This window comes from Pteronotus mesoamericanus, unplaced genomic scaffold (assembly GCF_021234165.1).
Source record: "Pteronotus mesoamericanus isolate MK-2021 breed Mesoamerican mustached bat unplaced genomic scaffold, CSHL_Meso_final contig_66, whole genome shotgun sequence".
NCBI classification, from domain to species: domain Eukaryota; kingdom Metazoa; phylum Chordata; class Mammalia; order Chiroptera; family Mormoopidae; genus Pteronotus; species Pteronotus mesoamericanus.
The window spans coordinates 2,282,353-2,304,526 of NW_026555230.1; the positions used below are offsets into that span (position 1 = coordinate 2,282,353).

General features: G+C 39.1%; 1 protein-coding gene across 1 annotated transcript in view; it reads right to left on the bottom strand.

Moving 5' to 3' along the window:
- Positions 1–3,617: 3,617 nt before the first annotated feature.
- Positions 3,618–22,174, bottom strand: part of MTM1 (myotubularin 1) — a 110,015-nt gene continuing 91,458 nt past the window's right edge. Inside the window, exons 12-15 of the mRNA XM_054581809.1 lie at positions 22,025–22,117; positions 21,280–21,393; positions 11,285–11,461; positions 3,618–5,033 (exon numbers count right to left, since the gene is read on the bottom strand). Of these exons, the coding sequence (XP_054437784.1) occupies positions 4,863–5,033; positions 11,285–11,461; positions 21,280–21,393; positions 22,025–22,117 (555 nt within the window). The 3' untranslated portion in view covers positions 3,618–4,862. The remainder of the gene's footprint in view (positions 5,034–11,284; positions 11,462–21,279; positions 21,394–22,024; positions 22,118–22,174) is intronic.

Here is a 22,174-nt window from a genome sequence, read left to right on the forward strand (position 1 = left end):
TGTAACTACCTGGTTTTCTCCCGTGGATTTTAGGATTTTCTCCTTGCCTTTAAGCCTTGTTATTTTAATTATGATGTGTCTCAGTGTAGGCCTCTTTGGGTCCAATTTGTTTGGGACTCTGAGCCTCCTGGACTTGTTTGTCCTTTTCCGTCATGAGATTGGGGAAGTTTTCTGTCATTATTCCTTCAAATAGGTTCTTGATCCCCTGCTCACACTCTTCTCCTTCATCCCATGATGAAGATGTTGTTATGCTTCATATTGCCCAAAATCTCTTAACTCTCATTTTGAAAAATCTTTTTCCTTTGGACTTAAATACAAGTCACAGCACTCTAAAAGTCCTAGAGGAGAACATTGGCAGGAAACTCTCAGATATCCCATGCAGCAATTTTTTTACCGATATGTCTCCTAAAGCAAGGGACATAAAGGAAAGAATAAACAAGTGGGACCTCATCAAAATAAGAAGCTTCTGCACGGCTAAAGAAAACATCAGCAAAATGAAAAGGGAGCCAACCCTATGGGAAAATATATTTGCTAATGATACATCAGATAGAGGTTTGATCTCCAAGATATATAAAAAACTCACTTGACTCCACTCCAAGAAGACAAATCATCCAACCAAAAAATTGGCAAAGGACCAGGCAGATGCTTTTCCAAGGAAGAGATACAGAGGGCCCAGAGACATTTGAAAGGATGCTCGGCATCACTAGCCATCAGATAAATGCAGATCAAAACCACAATGAGGTACCACCTCACACCGGTCAGAATGGCCATCATAAACAGATCAACAAACAAGAGGTGCTGGCAAGGCTGTGGAGAAAAGGGAGCACTAGTGCACTGTTGGTGGGAATGCAGACTGGTGCAGCCACTGTGGAAAGCAGCGTGGAATTTCCTCAAAAAACGGAAAATGGAACTGCCTTTTGACCCAGTGATTCCCCTGCTGGGACCATACCCTAAGAATTTCAAAACGCCAATTCAGAAGAACCTATACACCCCAACGTTCATAGCAGTACAATTTACAATAGCCAAGTGCTGGAAGCAGCCTAAATGCCCATTAGTAAATGATTGGATCAAAAAAGTATGGTACATTTACACAATGGAATACTATGCAGCAGAAAGAAAAAAAGAACTACTACACTTCTTGACAGCATGGATGGAACTAGAGAGCATCATGCTAAGCAAAATAAGCCAGAGGAAGAAAGACAAATACCGTATGATCTCACCTATAAGCAGAACCTAACCAACGAAACAAAGGTACAAGGAAAATAAGACCAGCAACACTGAAAGGAAAAGAAACCAACAGAGACAAGAGGGAAGGAGGGAGGGGTGGGTGGGGGGAAAGGAAGGGAAGGGGCAACTCAAGGAACATATATGAAGGACCCATGGACAAAACCAAAGTGGGGGAGGATTGAGGGAGGGAGGTGGGGAGGGGGCAAGCGAAAGTGGTGAGGGGCAGAGACAAATGTATTTGGAAAAATAAATTAATTATAAAAGAAGAATAAATTGGTAATTACAGAGTAGCCATGGGGATGTAAAGCTTAGGAAATATAGTAGCTAAAGAACACACACAGAGACACACACACCAAAAAGTAAATAAATAAATACATACATATATACATACATAAATAAAAAACATCTTTTTTGCTGTTATAAGTATTTTTTCCTTTCTTCCAAATTACTGATTCAGTCATCTGCTTCATCTAACCCCTAGTTTATTCCTTCCAGTGTGTTATTTCGGATGTGCATTTTTATTTCCAACTGGTCCTTTCTTTATGGTTTCTGTCTTTTTTCATGCTGTTGAGTGTCCTTATAGTCATTATTCTAAACTCTATCTGATAAATTGTTTGCCTGCCCTTTATCTATTTCATCTGGAGAATTTTCTTTCATTTGCGGTTTGTCTTCCCATTTTGGCTGCTGCTGTGTATTTTTCCTTAGTTGTTAAACTGAGCAGTGGTACAGGCTGAAGCTGTAATCAGTATCCTGGCTTAAGCTCTGTAGGGCAGCTTAGAGTAATTCCTGCGGGCAGCGTATTGCTTCCCCTCAGGCTGATGCCAGTTGGAGAGGAGTGCTCTGAGAGACATGGCTTCTGCAGTATGGGGAATGACTCAGCACAGGAATCTTGGTGGGTTCTCTCCCCGGGGCCACCAACCCGACTCTCCTCAAGCATCTTTTGTCCACTCTGCCCTCCCTCTGCCTGAGCCCAGGGGCTGCAAATAAAATTGTGTTGGTCCTTTAATAGCCTTTCTGCATCTCCAGCTGTCTCTCCCTGGCAGCCAGATACCCTGCTGCTTTTCACAGCCGGATGTTATCTGGATTCCTTTCCAGGTCTGGGGCTGTTTGCTGGGGAGCCTATCTTGGGGTTTTGACCCCACACTTCTCAGGGGGGAATCCCTGGCCACTGAAATATCCCTCCGGAACTTCAGCTGCTGACTTTGGGAGCCCAGCCAGCTCTCTCATCTCATGCCTCTTCTGCACTTCCTACTGGTCCCATTGTTGCGAAGTGGTTTCTTCTGTCTGTTCTTGATTATAAGGCTTCTCCCCAGCTAGTGCTGTTAAGTTATTCAGGATGATTTCTCTGCCATTTATCTGTAATTCCAGATTGGACCTGGGAGGATGTTAGTGTAGGCTCCACTTACTCTTCCGCCATCTATGATCTTTATATTTGTTTTGATGCTGTGGGATCTTGGGCATGTCAGTGAACTCCTGGAGCAATGACCTTATCCACTGAAAAATAGGAATAACAGAATACCATGTAGCCTATGAGCTTGTAGTGAAGATTAAACACAGCAAAGTCTAAGGCAGAATCTCACAAAGCATTTCAAAGACTCGTAGTTTTGAAAGATATACTTCATCTTTTAAGAGTCCTATTCAGATTTTTAAAAAATGGTTAATTTTAGTTTCGTGGTATAACTATTTAGCGTTTTTCAGATGCATATAGATAAATCATGTTATTTCCAATTGGCAGCACAGTTTGAAGAATTTTTAAAATTCTTACTTAATGAGACATTCAGTATTTTATTTCAACCAATTATCTTACTCTCCCTTAACATCAACTGCCTTGTTCTCCATCCAGAATCTGAAGTCTTGTGTCTATGCATTACCAGCCCTTTTGTGAAAGCTGTCCTTACTTTAATAGAGTTGTGACTCTTAAAATCTGCATTGTTAATGTACTTAAATATCCAATATTGCTAGGATTTGGGGGGAGAGCACTACTGCTAGTAAGACAAAGAGCATGTGAAGTCAAGCCAGGAAAAGAAGATGACACCATGCACATTTAAGACATATATATGTAATTCCATCCCTGAAAACAGAGCGCTATGTTGAGTTAATATATTTATTACAGCAGGTTTTTAGTCATTATTGCCATGAAAAATGTTTCATGAAATTTCACAAAATCCTTTAAGCTATTAGTATTAGCTTTTTATATATTTTTATGGAGTGACACTTTGTTAATTTATGAAATATTTACAGTGTTTACAAAAGGCAAGAGAATGTCTAATAAAATTTTTTATACATACAAAATTTATACATTATACTACTGTTTTTGAGATGTCATATTTGGTAGACCAATTAAACTATGACATAAAATAATTTACAAAGATATATTTAATCTCTCTAATTCATTGAAAACAAAACCATATTAGCTATAAATAGTTCTTTACAGATCATTGTAAAATGCATTAATTGCTTTAAATCTAGCCCTAACTTTTACAAATATACTTACTAAATGAATTAGTTCAGATATCAAATAGAACTGCATTTTAAATTTCATTTAATACTACAGAAAAAAAAAACCCCTAAAAAAGCAAACTGCTGGGTACTTCAAGTAAAAATGTGTAGAACCAGTATTTATGCACACTTGGGAGGAGGGGCACCCAACACAATTTTAATTGAAATTAATAAACACAATACTTTCAAGATACGCTCAAGAAATGTACATCTGCGACTTTTATTTCAAAATATGATGCTCTAGCAATAGCTCAAACATCCAAGATGGTCAATCTTAAGCTTTGGTAGATAAGCTGGTTTGAATAGAGCAACATTTGTGAAAACATTCACCTCAGCAGCATATCACATCTGACATCCTTGCACAGTGCTACATAGGTGGTTTCTCAAAACCTGAAAATGGGTCTGAATTTTAGGGAAGCTCATGGAAAAACTTAGAAAATAGAACTGGCAAAGTTTAAAAAATCAAACGATATTTAACTGGGACCCATCAGGTTTTTTAAGTATAAAAATATGCTTCTCTTCAAAATTAGAGGAAAACACTTCATATTCCAAAATTTCAAAATAATGAAAAACTCATCTACACAGCTATTTCTCCTTAAGTCACCACTTAAGATGGTATAAAATTTGGCAATTATCGAAATACCTTCCTTTTTGATAATGCCTCAGAAGCTGAGCTCAATTTGGTTTTGGCAGTAATACGTATTTCACATCTGTGTTCATTTTAGATAATCTGAAACAATGCTTTTAAGCAACCTGAGGAAACTCCATTTCACAAACCTGTTTTCCCTTCAGTTTAAAATAATGTTGTTTCAATTAAGCCCACAAATTACATATTATATACATAGCATTTCTAAAGAGACAAATTAACTTTAAACTTTGTATTTTTCAAAAACTCCTCTTGAAAGATGTCAGGATTTTCCAAGTCCATATCTGGGCTCCTTTTGACTGCCATGTAGACACTATAGTTTTCTTGTAATATGTAATCTAGAAGGCACATATTCAAGAGTTTAAGATTACATTAATTCAAGCTCTACATGGGGACAAATATTTTAATCTACTTTGTACAGAGGCCCCAAATGAAAGTCAACTATTTTATTTATTCAGAGCTTGAACACAGTGCTGGGCAAGGCTCCCTCTCAGAAGTGAGTTTGCACGTGGGGCAGAATTTGTGAAGGGCTTGAAGGTGAAGAAGTCGAGGGATCAGAAAGCTTGGCAGAGTTGGTGAGCTGCAACTCCTCCAGCCGCTTTATGTATTCATCGCGCAATGCTAAGAGCTCCATGTAACGCTGCTCCACTGGATTTGGCTGCTGGGGAGAAGCATAAGCCTGAGTTATTACTTTGTGCCTACTATGTCACAAAATTTCACCTGCTCAGTACACATTTGCTGTACCAGGTCCTGTTCTCTGCATAAGCCCTTTAACTGAGGTTTAACATTCATACATAGTTTCCTCCAATACTGCATAATTGAAAAACAGAAAAGTACCAAGAATGGTAAAATGCCACCAAAAAATAACTATGCACACATTTCCTCCCACGTGCATCACCATCTTTTTTGAAGTTTTTCAACCCAGACACAGTTCCCGTGTCCTGTGTTGTCCATCACCAGGCCCACTGCCCTTTTGCTCCCAGAGGCAACAACTCTTCTCAAGTTGGCAGATAGCCTTCCTTCCTGTGGAGATTTGTGACTTTTCCTGTGAGTATGTATCCAGAACCAAAATAAACTATTATTTTCTATTTTGTGAAAGTTTATATCAAAGGTGGTATTCTGTAGTTATCAATCAACATTTTGACCAAACATTATGTTTCTGAATTTGATCCTTGAGTTCCACTGAATGAATAAACCAGTTTATCTATCTGTTCCCACACTGATGAGTAGCTGGCAATTTCCAGTGCTCCCTTACTACTGCATGCAATGCTTTGCTATTCTTGGACACATCTCCTCATGCACATGTGCAAATGTCTATTGAAGGAATTTGACCAGGGAGGAATTTACGGCTCGAGGGGACAATGTGGTCTAACTTCACTAGTGCAGCCAAATTCCTCTCTGAGGTGGTGATATGACATTATGCGCTCTCTGGCACTTCCTGTTGCTCCACGTCCTCACCAGAACTTAGGAATAGAAGAGTTTTTGGGGTTTTTTTTTTTCCGATTTGAGGACAGTAATATGGTAGTTTTCGATCGCATTGCTCTGTTCTACCACATCTTTTCATGTACTATTGCTCATAGTATTAAATGCACAGCTGAGAGCAGTGGATCTGACACCCACCAGCCTCAGTATGAATCTTGGCTCTGCCTCTTACCAGCTGTGTGACTTAACCTTCTAGGTTCCTCCACTTTCCATCTGTCAAATGGGAATAAAAACACCACAGACCTCACAGGGCTGTTGTGAGAGCGAAGCCAGTCGATATAGTCTGCCTTCCTACAATGCCAAATGCTTTGATTGATAAATAGCACATTGATGGCAGTATAAAAGAAGAGGTCATGCTGGAACCAAATATGACTCTCCCAGCATGTAATTTTTAAAACTTTTGTACTGAGGTTAATTACACATTAATGTGCACCAATCTTAAAATGTTCAGCTCAATGAATGCTTACATATACAGACACTAACGCAGTTACCACCCAGGCCACTGTACACAACAGAAGAGTCCCTGGAAGACTCCCTCACCATCATGTTAATGTTTGAAGTGATCAAGGGCAAGCTCTAGAAAGCTTGAGAAATATATGAAGACATTAAGAAAAAAGTCAAAAGTCTACAGAAGTGCGTTCCTCTAGTGCTAGTAGCTTCTAGGACTGTCCTGCTCTCCAACGATTTAAACTATCTGCCAGAGCTCTGAACACCAACAAGGAAGCTGTGAAGATGATGCACTGATGAAGTGGGCTATACCCTGGATCCGATTGTTAATGCTGAGGGGAACGGTCTGGATTTGGAGCAGATGCCCTCCAGGACGCGAATCTCAGAGAAGGTAGCATGAGGCCTGCCCTTCCTCTGGAGGCTCTAGGGGACAATCCTTCCTTGCCTCTTCCAGTTTCTGGTGGTTCTAGGTTTCCTTGGCTTGTGGTGGCATCACTCCAATCACTCCAGTTTTCACATGTCTTCTCCCCTGTATGTGTCTATATCCTTCCCCTGCTCTCCCTTCTAAGGATACCTGTCATTGGATGTAGGGCCCACTCTAAATCCATGAGGATTTCATCTTGAGATCCTTAACTTAATTACATAAGTAAGGATTCTTTGTACAAATAAGGTCACATTCACAGACATGTGTTTTGGGGGCCACTAGTCACCCTACTACATGTTGCCAAGGAGTGATCAATGGAAGCCAAATGAAAATTCAGCAGACACGTAACTGTGCCCACATCGACTGGGATTGTTACTTTCACTAGAGCTCTGGTTACAAAGGTCTATAGATTTGGAGAGGTCTCCTCCTAATCCTATTATTCCTATAAGCCCTGTTCTTTTTTTCTGTGACTTTGCAGACTGTGAGTTTTCTCAGAAATGAATATACAGCATTAGAATAGAAATGTTTTGTTGAGTGCCTGATAGGCGGTAAGTGCTGTGTGCTGCCTGTTAATATCCTTTGCCTATTTTTCTCTTTATGCATTACCCTGAGGTTGAGACACTGTTCTAGGTACACAAGATCCATCAGTGAACAAAGGACGCCCAAATGTCTGTTTTTATAGTTTTTATCTTCCAGCAGGGGGAGACAAACAAATATAATGGTCCTGTGAGTTACAAAGGATGTTCAAAGGTGATGAATACCATAGGAGAAAAATAGAGCAGGTTAAGAGGGATGGGGACCAGTGTGGTGCCAGTTACCCTCAAAATAGTGTGGTGTGGGGAGCTGCAATAAGGAGGTGACTCCTTGGGGAAGGCCTAAGGGAGGGAAGGGAAGGAGCCAAGCAGGTATTTGAGTGTCTGAGGGCAAGTAAGGAGTCCTGTGTGGCTGAAGCAAAGTGTGTGAGAAAGAGTTGTTGGTGAGGAGGTGAGGCGGTCAGAGAGGTAAGGGGTGGGACAAGGATCACATAAGGCCTCAGAGGCCATCAAAGGAAGTGAGCTTTGACTTGGGTGAGCAGCTGTCTGGACTCTTTTGAGTAGAGGAGTGCTGGGATCTGGTGTATATTTTGCAGGGACCACTGTGGCTGCTGCATTAACAGAGCAGAAGAAGCAAGCAAGGGTAGAAACCAGGGAATCCAGCAACACATAGCTGAGGACAGGTGGCCTGGCCCACTGTCATGGTGGGAAATGGTAAAAATGCTTGGAGGCTACGCAGATTTTCAAGGCTGGGCCCAGCAGGCTGTCCTGACAGACTGGATGTGGAATGTGAGAGAGAAAGGCACTGAGGGTGACTCTAAGTTCTCTGGCCAGAGTGACTAGGACGGAGATGCTGAGAACTGAAAGCAGAAGATGGAAGGAAGAGCAGGTTTGAGGAAAACATTAGGAGTTCTGTTTAGACATGTTAAGTGTGATTTGCTATGCCATCACCATACCATCTAGTCCATCTTTTCCCTAAGCATTATGATGCTACCTTCTTACCCTACCAAGTCTCTACTTCTGTGTGGTCTGTTTCTGGGTGCTATTTTGTTTCATATAAGTTCTTGCTATATAACAGGCAAGCTCTTCCTTGATAATCTTCCAAAATGATCTTGACTATTTTTTAAAACCTCCCTGTTTCATATGACTATTAGAATCAGTTTGTTACTATACCAGCAAGTACAGTAGACAAGAAAAAGGGATCAGAGGTAAAGCAATCATATTTGCTTATGACAAGACTGTGTAATTAGAAAACTCAAGAGCAGATGGAAAAACTACTAAAAATAAAAGATAATTAATTCAGTCTAGTAATGGGCACAAAATATATAGATGTAATTAGGCCATAGACAAACAAAACCAAAATATATAAATAGAAGAGTCTATCTGTGATAGCATAACAAAAGACAAAATAGTGAAAAATGAAACTTAAAGTTCAGGTGACTTTAAATAGAACATCTCAACTTTTTATTTGGGGAAATGAATTATGAAGTAAAGAGTGTGCCAGCTCAGCCCAGAATAGAAGATAGGCAATCAACTAGGTATGGAAGTATTTTAGGCTTCAAATGATGTTTATATTCATATTCCTTTTCACTTTTCTATATCGGAAATAACACACACACCACAGAGGTCAGCCTTTTAACATCTGCCCAGCCTTGTTCTCACCCTTGAATTACCACTATGGAAGATGAGAACTTGTTCAGTGCAACCCGGGTTGACAGCTACATGAGGTGCAGTGGTTCCCCAAGTATACTAGGAGGCTTACCAGAAGCTGAAGCTGCCCATGTAGGTTTATAATGTGACTAATTTATACTTCTGCTTTCAACATGAGCAATTTCCTTATATTAAAAGTACCAAATTTGCTTACTGATAGCTTGTCAAATCTTGTCAAATGTAAGCACTGATTTTTCCATCAACTGTGCTGAGTTTTTATGTGATAGCAAAGGTCGGAGGCTTTTGCTTCTAAAAGCACACTAACCTTGCCTTCTTCACACTACTGAGGTGAACGGCTCATTATAGGGAGGGGCTGTATATGCTTTTGGGTCTTTCAGTATTGATAGCATACCATAGTGTTGTGCCTTGTTTGTATTCCAATACAACTGGGCCACACAACTGAGTAACAATTTAACTTTCAAGTGGTTAAGTATATTATTTTAGGTTTACATTATATAATTAAAAAACTCCTATGTGATAGAATTTTAACCTATTTCTGTATGAAATAATGTTCTATATAAGGTCATTAAGGAAATCTAATGCACTTACTTTACACCTCTATTATTGTATTTCTCCCCAAGCATTATAATCCTTGGCTTATATTCCTGGGCGTCCCCACCAGCCTGGAAGCTCCCTGTGGGTGAAACCACCTCTTCTTAATCTCCGTGTCCCCCCGTGCCTGATGCATGGGGACACTCAGTATTTGGGGGATGAAAATACAAAATGTCAAAGGGCATAAAGATATGTGCGGGACTCCGCCACGTTCAGAAAATCTCTATTGAAAGAGTAAGTTATTTTCTTTTTTGAGTAAATTTCACAGATCATAATATAGACCAATTACTACCTAAAGAAAACAAAAACCTCTACCAAAGAATGCTCAGTCCTGTCTGGCTTAGTTCCATTTTGCTAAACTCTGAAAATAAAGGGACAGATACATTACAGCAAGTTCTTCTAATGATGTCTCTTCCAATGTTCCTTGTCACACGATTATTATTACCTTTATATATTCAGAAATTAATTGCTTTAAATTCCTTGAATTTTAAGAGTTTCTCTAAGTAAAAATGGGTGAGGAGAGATTATATAATCTATACAGAAATTGTCAATGCCTTCTAATTACCAGTGGCTTAAAAGAAAGCCATGATAAACAAGGAAAAGGCTTAATGTATAGGACAAACATCTATATAATAGATGTTATAAATACATCTATATAATATTTTTTAATTAGAAAAGGGATATGTCCTCAGCAGTTAGAACCTTAGAAAAATTCCCATTCTCTGTTTACTTGATATTCCACTCCTTAGAACTACTGCTAAATAAATGCCCTCAACATGCTTCTCAAATCCCAAAATAAACAAGTGAATGTTCTCCAGCCCTGAAATCTGTCACTTTTCAAAAGATTTCGCATTTCAACCATTACTAAATTGCAAGAGCCTTTCATGCATGCAGCAGAGACCTTGAAATGAGAGTGCCAGCTTGAACTGGGCATTTCCCCAATGAGAAGAGAGAGAGCACAGAATGGCGTGTGGCCAACTGCCCGAGTAGAATAAACAATCTAAGAGATAGACTGCAGCACCAGATCTTGCTGTTGCCTGATGATTTCTAGCAGGATTAAAGCGGATGCGTACATATGACTGGCCTGTGAGAACAGGTGGTTGACCATCCAAACCACTGGAAAATGTGCAAACCTTTACAAAGAGCAATTGCAAATACTGAATATTTATAGCACTTAGAACAAATCACTAAATGGAGGTACTAATGAGCCTTTGCAAACAGGCTGTATTTCCCGTCTGATTTCTGATGGAGTTGGGGTGGGAAAATGGAAAGCCTGAGTGTCTTTAATAAAATGTGGCATTTTTCACTTCAAAACCATTGTTTCTATTTTTGAATGATAACCCTCAGGAAAAAGCACTCTGATGTTAGTTGACCTAGTACATACCCTTGAACCAAATAGTAGAAGATGTTTTCTTTCCTATGATGTGCAAAAACCTTTAGTGATTAATGAAAATCCTTGGCTATCAAAGCTCAGACATTTTCCAGAGCATTATATCAGTTTACATTATAGTGAAAAGAATACATTATTCCTGTTGCCAAAAGAATGTAAGTTTGACCCCAATCAAAATAAATGGTTTAGTAATTAATAACAATTTTAATGGAAGTTGTGTTTAAAAGCAAGTGTGACTTTTTAGTCTGATAATTTTCCCCTCATAATACTAAAAAAAAAAAAAAAACCCAACAAAACTGTCAAATAACATTATCAAAATCCAGAAGTAATAATCAATTGACATTACTGTCTTTTAACAATGCTAGTTGATTTACCTGTTGTTTGATTCTGGGGTTCCATCTAATGTAGTAATTCACCCAAAGTTCCAAGTGACGCATACTGGCAACTGGATATAAAACTCGATTGATTTCTTTAGTATAGAAGGGATTTCTGAATGTGTCTTTATTACTGTTTATCAGTGACCACAAAGAAACTGTTCTTTCTGTGACTTTCTATAGAGAAAGAGAAAGTGGAAACCTTAAGTAAAAACACATGCAATCACACAAAACACTTTACAGCCTGTAGCAATACAACTGAGCACCAACTTGAATCACATTTACATTATCCTCATAATAGCTCAAAAGCCCCATGGACCAGTGAGTGCTCCGCAGCCACTTACTGATATTTGCATAGATAATGGCCTAGTTTGAGAGCCACTATTTCTGGCAGAAAATAGAGGTGCAGGATGCTATAACATTAAATGCAATTTACTGACCTAAGAAGGCTATCACTGGCTAGATCAAACATTTATGAACCGATGGTCAGTATGCTCTTTTTATTCAGCAGAAAGAAAAATAATCATAAGAACCCACTGACTTTTTTTGCATTTGTTAGAACAATGAAATCTTAATCTGTATCCACTTGGCAGTAGGCATCTAAAGATATTTTAATCAACCATCTAGATGTTTAATCTACATCATGCTAACATCCAAATATTTGAAAACACCTGGGGAACTGCCTTTACTGAAACTTCACTTTTTAGCCTGGTGTCCATTGTCTCATACAGGTTTTCGCATTTTCAGTGTACTTTTATTATGTATTTTTACTGATTTTGACCATAAACTAGAAAAAAAAAAAAACAAAGCCTGGGGAAAAATACAAGTATTAAAATTGAGAAAGGCATAAGCATAACCCATGGACACAGAGAACAATATATGGTGGAGGCCAGGGGGAAGGGGAGGGGCGGGGGGGAGAAGGAGATAATAGTGTCAACAATAAAAAAATATATTTAAAGAAAAGGAAAAAATACAACTTTTATTACTAATCACTTCAATAGGAAAAGACCAATATGCTAAAACTGGAAGCTAAAGAGATCTTGAAATAAGTGACTGAAGAAATTTAACATACATACTTTATTAATATGAACAGTAATAATGGCAGCCTAATTTGGCCTTCGTTGGAATCCACCTAAAATGTCATCTGTACCTTTCTGATGCCACTACATGTATCATGTATCTGCATTGTGTTTATTTGCATGTTTGTTTTTATTTTTATACACGCAGAGTTTAAAAATGAAACTGCTTGATAAGGTTTGTTATAAAAAAAAAGAGCAGCCTATTGCCTCTCTCCTTAGAAGCAACTGCGTTGGATTTTAAAAATCAATTGATTTAATTATTCGGCACTCACCTCCAAATCTTTAAATGTCATGCTTTTCTTGCTCCCTGTTGGCTATCCAGTTATAGGGATTAACTACAAAAATGCCACACTGAGAATGTCTCCCCTCCCTCCTGCTATACACACATACAGGCACATTTTACATCCTGCCTCATACTCCCAATATATAGCATAGCTTTGATCACATCAATGTTTAATGTTTAGATTCCTATGATGAAGCAAGTGCTCTTCTGTTTACTTTTATCGGCACTTATCATTAATTCAACTGCAATTTTTTCCTCCATTCTCAAACTTCTGTCAAGACACTGCACACCTGAACTCTCAGTTTCATCTTCAGAAGAGAGAAAGCTCCACTGGGTGGTGACCCTGAATCTTGTACCCAGCTCTCATCTAAGATCTCTTCTATTTTTCCCTGAGGATCCCCTCTTGCTTCTCTGTGCTGGAGCTCCTGCTTCCTGATCTCCATGCAGTCTTCTTTCTTCTTTGCATGGAGCACATATCCCAGTAGCTTCCAGAGAAATGGTGGGGTGTGGGACATAAATCTTTCCTGTTGCCATGCACGTCTGGAAATATCTTTGGTCTACCTTCACATTTGGTTAACAATTTGGTGGCTATGGAATTCTAGGTTGAAACCATTTTCCTTTAAAATTCTGAAGGCAATGCTCCATTGATTTCTAGCTTGCAATATTCCTGTTGAAGAATTAAGTCTTCCTTTTTTCTTTTTTTCCTGTTTTTGCAAATAACCTATTTTTTTTTTAATCTTTGGAAGCTTAAAGGTTCTTCTCTTTGTCCCCAGTGTTCTGAAACTTCACAAAGATATGCCTTACTACAGGTCTATTTTTGTCCACTGTGCTTAGGCACTTAAGAGACTTTTCAATGTGGAAATATAAGTACTTCAATTCTTGGAAATATTTTCAAATTATTTCAGTAATTTCCTGGTCTCTGGTTTCCTTATTTTCTCTTTCTATAAGTCCTTCTATTTTGATATTGGAACTCCAGGACTGATATGGTTTTCTTGTCATATCTACCTGTCTCTAAATTTTATTTTCTGGGAGATTTCAACTTTATGTTCCAATACTTCTCCTGAGTTTTTAATTTCTGTTGATATCTTTTCATTTTTTATTCTTTTTTATTCTATTAGTTTTCCCAGTATTTCCCCCTTTGCACTCTGCCATCCAGCCCTGACCCCCCACTCCTACAGTACATCTCCACACCACTGTCCATGGGTCATTCATACCTGTTCTTTGACTAATCCCTTCCCCTTCTTTCCACTATTCCCTCCTTCCCCCTTTCCTCTGGCAGCTGTCAGTCTGTTCTCTGTTTCCAAGTCTCTGTTGCTCCTAGTCTCTTTTGCTCGTTAATTTACTTTGTTCATTATATTCCTCTTACAGGTGAGATAATATCGTATTTGTCTTTCACCAACTGGCTTTTCACTTAGCATAATAGTCTCCAGTTCCATTCATGCTATCGCAAAGGGTAGGAATTCCTTCTTCTTTGTGCTGCATGCTATGTCATTGTGTAAACGTACCACAGGTTTTTTAAATCCATTCATCTACTAATAGATGGTTAAGCTGTTTCTAACATTTGACTATTGTATAGAGCGCTGCTGTGAACATAGGGATGCATAAGTTCTTTTGATTTGATGTTTCAGGATTCTTAGGGTATATTCCCAGCAGTGGAAGTGCTGGGTCAAAAGGCAGGTTATTTTTTTTTTTTGAGAAAATTCCATACTGGTTTCCATAGTGGCTGAACCAGTCTGCATTCCCACCAACAATACATTAGTGTTCCCTTTTCCCCACATCTCGCCAACACTTGTTGGTTGATTAATACTAGCCATTCTGACACGTGTGAAGTGATATCTCATTGTAGTTATAATTTGCATCTGATGGCTAGTGATGTTGAGCATCTTTTCATATGTTTTTGTGCCATCTGTATGTTCTCCTTGGAGAATTGTTATTAAGATCTTTTGCCCATCTTCTAATTACATTGTTCATCTCCCTGGTGTTGAGTCGCATGAGTTATTTACATATTTTGGAGATTAAACCCTTGTCCAATATATCACTGGGAAATATGTTCTCCCACACAGTCGATTCCATTTTCATTTTGATGGTTTCTTTAGCAATGCAGAAGCTTTTAAACTTGATGTGGTCCCATTTGTTTACTTTTTCCTTTATTTCCCTTGCTCTAGGAGATATATTGGCAAAACTATTGTTACTTAGGATATCTGAAATTTTACTGCCTGTGCTTTCTGCTAGGACTTTTATGGTATCATGACTAATGTTTAAGTCTTTTATCCATTTAGAGTCTATTCCAGTGTATGAAGTAATTTGGTGGTCTAGTTTCTTTTTTTGGCTTGTACGAGTCCAGTTCTCCCATCACCATTTATTGAAGAGGCTATTTTTACTTCATAGTATGCTCATGCCCTCTTTGTCAAACATTAATTGACCATAGAGACAAGGGTTTATTTCTGGGCTCTCTGTTCTGTTTAATTGATCTATGTCTGTTCTTATGCCAGTACCAGACTGTTTTGATGCAGTGGCATTGTAGTATAGTTTGATAACAGGTATTGTGATCCATCCAACTTCTTCCTCTCACGATTGCTGTGGCTTTGGGGTCTTTTTTGGGGGGAGGGGGTTCCATATAAATTTTTGAAGTATTTATTCTAGATCTGTGCAATATGCCATGGTATTTTAATAGGAATTGCTTTGAATCTATAGATTGCTTTGGTTGGCATAGACATTTTAATGATGCTAATTCTTCCAATTCAAGAACAGGGTATAGGCTTCCATTTATTTGTATCTTCCTCAATTTCTTTCTTCAGTGTTCTACAGATTTCCAAGTAAAGATATTTTACCTCCTTGCTTAAATTTAGCCTAGGTACACTTTTTATTTTGTTACTATAGTAAATGGGATTTTTGCTTAGTTTTTATTTCTGGTAGTTTATTGTTAATGCACAAAAATGTGATCAATTTCTGAATACTGACTTTGTACTCCACTACTTTGCCAAATTCACTTATTAGCTCTAGCAGTATTTTTAGTGGAGGCTATAGGGTTTTCCCTGTACACTATCCTGTCATCTGCAAAAACTGAGTTTTACTTCCTCCTTTCCAATTTGGATGCCTTTTATTTCTTCTTCTTGTCTGATTGAGTGGCTAAGACTATGTTGAATAAGAGTGGTGAAAGTGGACACCCTTGTCTTGTTCCTGATCTTAAGATTTTGCCAACTGAGTATGATGTTGGGAGTAGGATTTTCGTATACGGTGTTTATCATGTTGAGGTGTACTCCTTCTATTCCCACTTTCCCACGTGTTTTTATCGTAACTGGGTGCTATTTTATCAGCTGCTTTTCTGCATCCATTGATCTGATCATGTGATTTCTGTCTTTCCTTTTGTCTATGTATCATATTCATTGATTTGTGAATACTGTACCATCCATGCATCCCTGGAATAAATCCCGCTTGATCATGGTATATGATCTTTTTAATGTATTGTTGGATTCCGTTTGCTAGTATTTTATTGAGGATTTTAGCATCTATGTTCATCAGAGATATTGGCCTGTAATTTTCTTTCCTTGTTGTGTCCTTACCTGGTTTTGGAATTAGAATAAGACTGGCCTCATAAAAGGAGTTTGGGAGTCTTCCGTCTTCTCGAATTTTTAGGAATAGTTTGAGAAGGGTAGGTAGAGGTTCTTTTTTGAATGTTTGGTAAAATTCACCCATGAAATCACCTGGTCCAGGGCTTTTGCCTGTCAGTAGTTTTTGATAACTGTTTCAATTTCGCTAGTTATCAGTCTATTCAGGTTTTCTGACTCTTTCTAATTCAGTTCTGGAATATTGTTATGTTTCTAGAAATTTATCCATTTTACCCAGGTTGTCTAATTTCTTGGCATATAGTTGTTAATAGTAATTTCTAACAATTCTTTGTATTTGGTGGTATCAGTTGTTAGTTCTTTCATTTCTGATTTTATTTCTTTGGGTCTTCCCTCTTTTTTTTCTTGATGAGTCTAGTTAACAGTTTGTTGATTTTGTTTATCTTTTCAAAGAATCAGCTTCTGGATTCGTTGATCATTTCAACTGTTTTTTTCTAATTCTGCTCTGATCTTGATTCCTTCCTTCCTACTGCTTGCTCTGGGCTTTGTTTGTTGTTGTTTCTCTACTTCTTTGAGATGCAGGGTTAGGTTGTTTACTTGACTTTTTTTTTTCTTTAGGTAGGCTTGTATTGCTATGAACTTCCTTCTCAGGAGTGCCTTTACTGTGTCCCATAGGTTTTGGTTTGTTGTGTGTTCATTTTCTTTTGTTCCCAGAAACTTTTTGATTTCTTCCTTGATCTCATTGTTAAACCAGTCACTATTTAATAACATGTTATTCAGCCTCCATGTATTTGAATCTTTTGGGGGTTTTCTCCCCTCAGGCTGGTTTCTAGTTTCAAGGCATTGTGATTTAAGATGTCTGATATGATTTCAGTGTTACCGAATTTGTTAAGACTTGTTTTTTTGCCCTAACATGTGGTCTATCTTTGAGAATGATCCATGTGCATTTGGGAAGAATGTGTATTTTGCTTCTTTGGCATTAAATGTTCTACAAATACCTATAAAGTCCATTTGATCTAGAGTGTTGTTCAATTCTTTAATACTTTGTTGATATTTTGATTGGAAGATCAATGCATTGTTGACAGTGGGGTGTTAAAAGTCCCCTACATTGACTAGTGCTGTCTATCTCTTCCTTAATGTTCTCCAATATTTTCTTCCTACACTTAGGTGCACTATATTGAGTGCATATATGAGGTCTGTCTGGAAAAAGTCCAGCCACAGTTAATATAATGAGAACAGTTTGTGCAACATGAATGTAACCAGGCAGCCAAGGAGGAGGGATTTGATTGTGTATGCATCAAGAATGATGAGTTCACTGAACTTGTCAGTGGGGGAGATGAATGCCATTGAGTGAGCTGTGCACCGTGTGGCTGTCGCATTCAAAATAACTGAGTGGGCAGAGGAACAAACCTCCATCAAATTTTGCATTAGGCCTGCACATTCCTCCGCAGAAACTATTCGGATGATTAGAAGGCCACAGCTATAGGCAACTGGTGATTGGCAGTTTCATAATGATAACGCACCTGCTCATACATCATATCTCATGCAGACTTTTTTGTCAAAATGTCAAATACCCAGATGACTGAGCCTCCTTACAGCCCACATTTGGCACCCTGCAACTTCTGATTTTCCCAAAAGTAAAATCACTTCTGAATGGGAAGATATTTCAGACCGTTGATAAGAATCAAGAAAATATTACAAGGCAGCTGATGGTGAATGGCAGTAGTGTATGAGGTCCCAAGGTGCTGACTTTGTAGGAGACAGAAGCATCGCTGTCTTATGTACCATGTTTCTTTTATCTTCTTCAATAAATATCTCTATATTTCATATCACATGACTGGATACCCTCTGAACAGATCTGGTATATTTACAAGAGCTATATCCCCTTGTTAGGCTACTACCTTAAATATTACATAGTGACCTTCCTTGTCTCTTGTTATGGTCTTTTGAAGTCTATTTTGTCTGATGTAAGGTTTGCTACCATAGCTTTTTTTTTCCCCCCCATATCCATTTGCATGGTATATTTTTTTCAACGTCTTCATTTTCAGCCTGTGTATATCTTTTGTTCTGAGGTGGGTCTTTTGTAGGCAGCTATATGCAGGTTGTGTTTTCTTATTCATTCAGTTACCCTATGTCTTTTGATTGGAGCATTTAATCCATTTACATTTAAGGTTTTCATTGATACGTACTCATTCATTACCATTTCCCCCTTTGTACTTGTGTTTTAGGAATGTCCCTTTTGTCGGTTATGTGGACTCTCCTGTTGTATTTGGATCCTGATTTTTATTGGCCTCTTCTATGGTGGGAACTTTCTCCATCTGTCTGCCTAAGGGGCTAAACCCCTACCATGACCACCTCTGCCTGGAGAGGGCTTCTATGGGTTGGATCCCCAGTCAGGGTATGTATAGGAGGCCACCTAACAACACTTCTCTCTCACACCGATGGCTCTCCTTGTCTGTCCCAAATCAATAGACTATATCTGGTATGCATCATCTTCCTTTAAGTCTCATATTATCCTGATAAGATGGGGGAAGGAAGGGAAGAGCCCAGCAGTAAAACTGTAACACTGGACAGTGGCAGGGTGCTTGCACTGCTCCCTCCAGTGAATCTCAGCCTCTGGTTCCCACTGCTGCATTCCTGCTGTGGTCTCTGCAGCCAGCACCTCCCTGGCCCTCCCAGCTCCTCAGCTTAATTGCAGTCTTCTTAGTCAGTGTCCCATTTGTGGCTCCAACGGTGCCCAGGACCAGGGAGGTGACAGCCCCCTCCCTGGCAAGTACTGAAGCCCTTAGATCCTGGCTCCTGGTGGTGATAGGGTGTGCAGCCTGGTGTGGGGCAGAGGTCACAGAGACAAGTCCAGGCCTCAAGGTGCAGCCGCTGCAGCGGCTTCTTCCCAAGGAGGGTATTGTAATTTCCTCTAATTGGCTCCCACTCAAAATCTGCACAGCTAGACATGGTAGGCTGGCGGCAGTGACAGCGGCAGCTCTTCCAAGAGAGCCCGGGTCACCCACCCCCAAGTGCCCTCACAGGTGGGCAGGCACCCCCCCCCCACACACATTTGTCTGTGCACACACTCACTCACACCTGCTCTCACTCACACTCAGCTGGATTTTTGAGTTGATTGTTCTGTGGTTTAGCTGCAAGACCAGTCTGGGTTTGGGCTACTCTGCAGCCATTCTGGAACCTGGTACAACCCTGATGTCATGCTTTTAATTTCAAGTTCTTTTCTGATCTCTAAATGTTCTTTCCAAATAATATTCTGTTATTACTTCATGTTACCTATATTTTCCTCTCTTTCTTAGGATATTAGGTACTAGCTTCTTGTGTACGTTTCCCCCCTCCCTACATGGTAACTATTTTTTCCCAGCCGCCCCCCACCTGGTTGTCTGCTGTTATATAAGAGTGGAGTATTGAAGAGATGATTGGAAGCTCTTAGGTCATGAGGGCTGTCATCTTGAGTTTCACTGTGAGGAACCCTAGGTGTTGATATCTCTATCTAGGTCCTTCTTCACAGACTAGTCAAGTTTCCCCAGAGATGATTCTTTCTTTTAACTGAGGTGGTGTTCACATACCATAAAACTCAACATTTTAAAGTCTACAACTGGGTGGCTTTTAGTATATTTACAATGTTGTGCAACCATCTCCTTTATCAAGTTCTAAGGTATTTTCATCATCCCAAATGGAAACCCTGTGTCCATTAACCTATCACTTCCCCAATTCTCCCCTCCCTCCAGCCCCTGTCAACCACTGATCTACTCTCTGTTGCTATGAACTTGTTATTCTGGATATTTCATATAGACAGAATCATACAATATGTGGCCTTTTGTATCTGGCTCCTTTATCTTAACATAATGTTGTCAAGGTTCATACATGTTGTTGCATGTATCCAACTTCATTCCCTTTTAGGGCTTAATGATATTCCATTGTGTGAATATACTACACTGTGTTTTTCTACTCATCAGCTGATGGACACTGGGGTTGTTGCCAGCTTTTAGCTATTATTAGTTGTGCTGCTATGGACATCTCTGCACAAGTTTTTGTTTCAATCTCTATTTTCATTTCTCTTGGAAGGTCTCCCCTTCTCTTCTCTTCTCTTCTCTTCTCTTCTCTTCTCTTCTCTTCTCTTCTCTTCTCTCTCTCTCTCTCTCTCTCTCTCTCTCTCTCTCTCTCTCTCTCTCATATACTAATTGTATATTCATCTTTCTCAGGGACCACCAGACTGTTTTCTACAGTTGCTGCACAATTTTATACCCCTGCCAGCAATGAATGCTGCATTTCCTCTCCATCCTCGGCCAACAGAGAAAACTTCTCTCATGCTCCCAGCTGGAAAACAAGGACTTGCTGCCAGAATGCTGGGAGTCAGTAGAGGAAGTAAGCTGGTGCTCTCACAAGACAGCTCACCTCCATTCATATTACTCCCCCAGCGATTCAGGTCCCAGCCCAGAGACCCATCCATACCCTCTCGCAAAGAAAACTCTGTAAGAGTTCCAAGCTCCACGGAGAGGTAGAGGGGATCTGGGGAAGCTAAGTGTTTATTCTAAACAGACCTTCAGTTCATCTTACTCTTCTCCCTTGATCCCACACACCTGGTACACATTTACTCCAGACCCCTGAGTCATCTGGGGCTCCTGCAATGTAAAGCGGGTTGGTTCTTGGCCTCTCTGTTGCTAGTTTTCTAAGATTCAGTTGTCTCAAACTAATTTATTTAATACTTACCTAATAGCTTTCCAGCTTGCAAAAGTTTGCTGCTATGTATCCTTTCTCATTTTCTCTGTTCTTATGAGTTTATGCCATAACAAAATTCCCTTTACTGACGTTTTTATGGCTTTTATGGGAGGGAGACCTTGCATGTCTATAAAGTTACTCCTACTCCCTGAGGGCAAAGTCAATGTCTCATCCCTGCAGTATCCCTACAGACACTCAAACAAATCCTGGTTGAACTGAAAATACCCAAACTTGGGGTTAAAAAAAAGAGAAACATTGCATTTACCATAAACCAACTTATCAAACTCTTTGTATTTCATGGCATACTAGACACATATAGCTAAAAAGATGAGCATTTTCACTCACCTGTCTTTCTCTAGCAGATTCACAGTTGTATAAGAAAGTACCAAACCGGCAACTATACAGATGATCCAAAATTGTTATCAAAAATCGTTCATTGAATTCAAAAGCTGTAGGGAACTAGACAAAAATAAACAAGCAAACAAAACATAAAAACTGTGGTTGACCTTTTATAGAACTGAGAAGAGGTGCATAAACTTTACCACCCTTTGTCTTCAAGCAAGGACAGCAGAGGCTGCAATCGGCATATTCCCCCTATTCTTTTATTGGTGCTTTGCATAGGACTGAGAAGTTTAAATGAGGGTCAAGTAAAGGAATAAAGAAGAAGAGGAGGAAAACAAGCCAATTTTCTGCGTTCTCCTGAGTATACAGGGCATACAGGATACTTTAACTATTTAAGGTATGATGAGTTAGCAGACACACCTATATACAAATGCCAGTATGGAATGGATGGAAAAGATAAATTGGTATTGTCAATTCCATTGCTCCTTCATTAGTAGAGTTAATACAATTAAATATTGAATTTTTAAAACTTTATTGTAAAAAGATCAATCCTAGACATATAAATAGTACTGGAAATAAAAAGGGGAAATCCATGTACCCATTACCCAGCTTCAACAATTACTTGCATATGGCCAACTTAGTTTCAGCTCTTAGTTTTGCCCTGTATTATTTGGAGGCAAATCCTATATATTATATCAAAATAGTTAAACATTAGGTTGAATGTATTTTTATCCTATATATCCCTTACCTGTTTTGACATTTGCCATACACAATCAATAAACTGTAGAAAAATAGGAGATCGGTCAGCATCTGCGTGGTTTTTATCACCATGACCTATTCTCTGAAATAAATTGATGAAGATGATTTGATGAAGATTAATTTATGGGTACAAAACTCA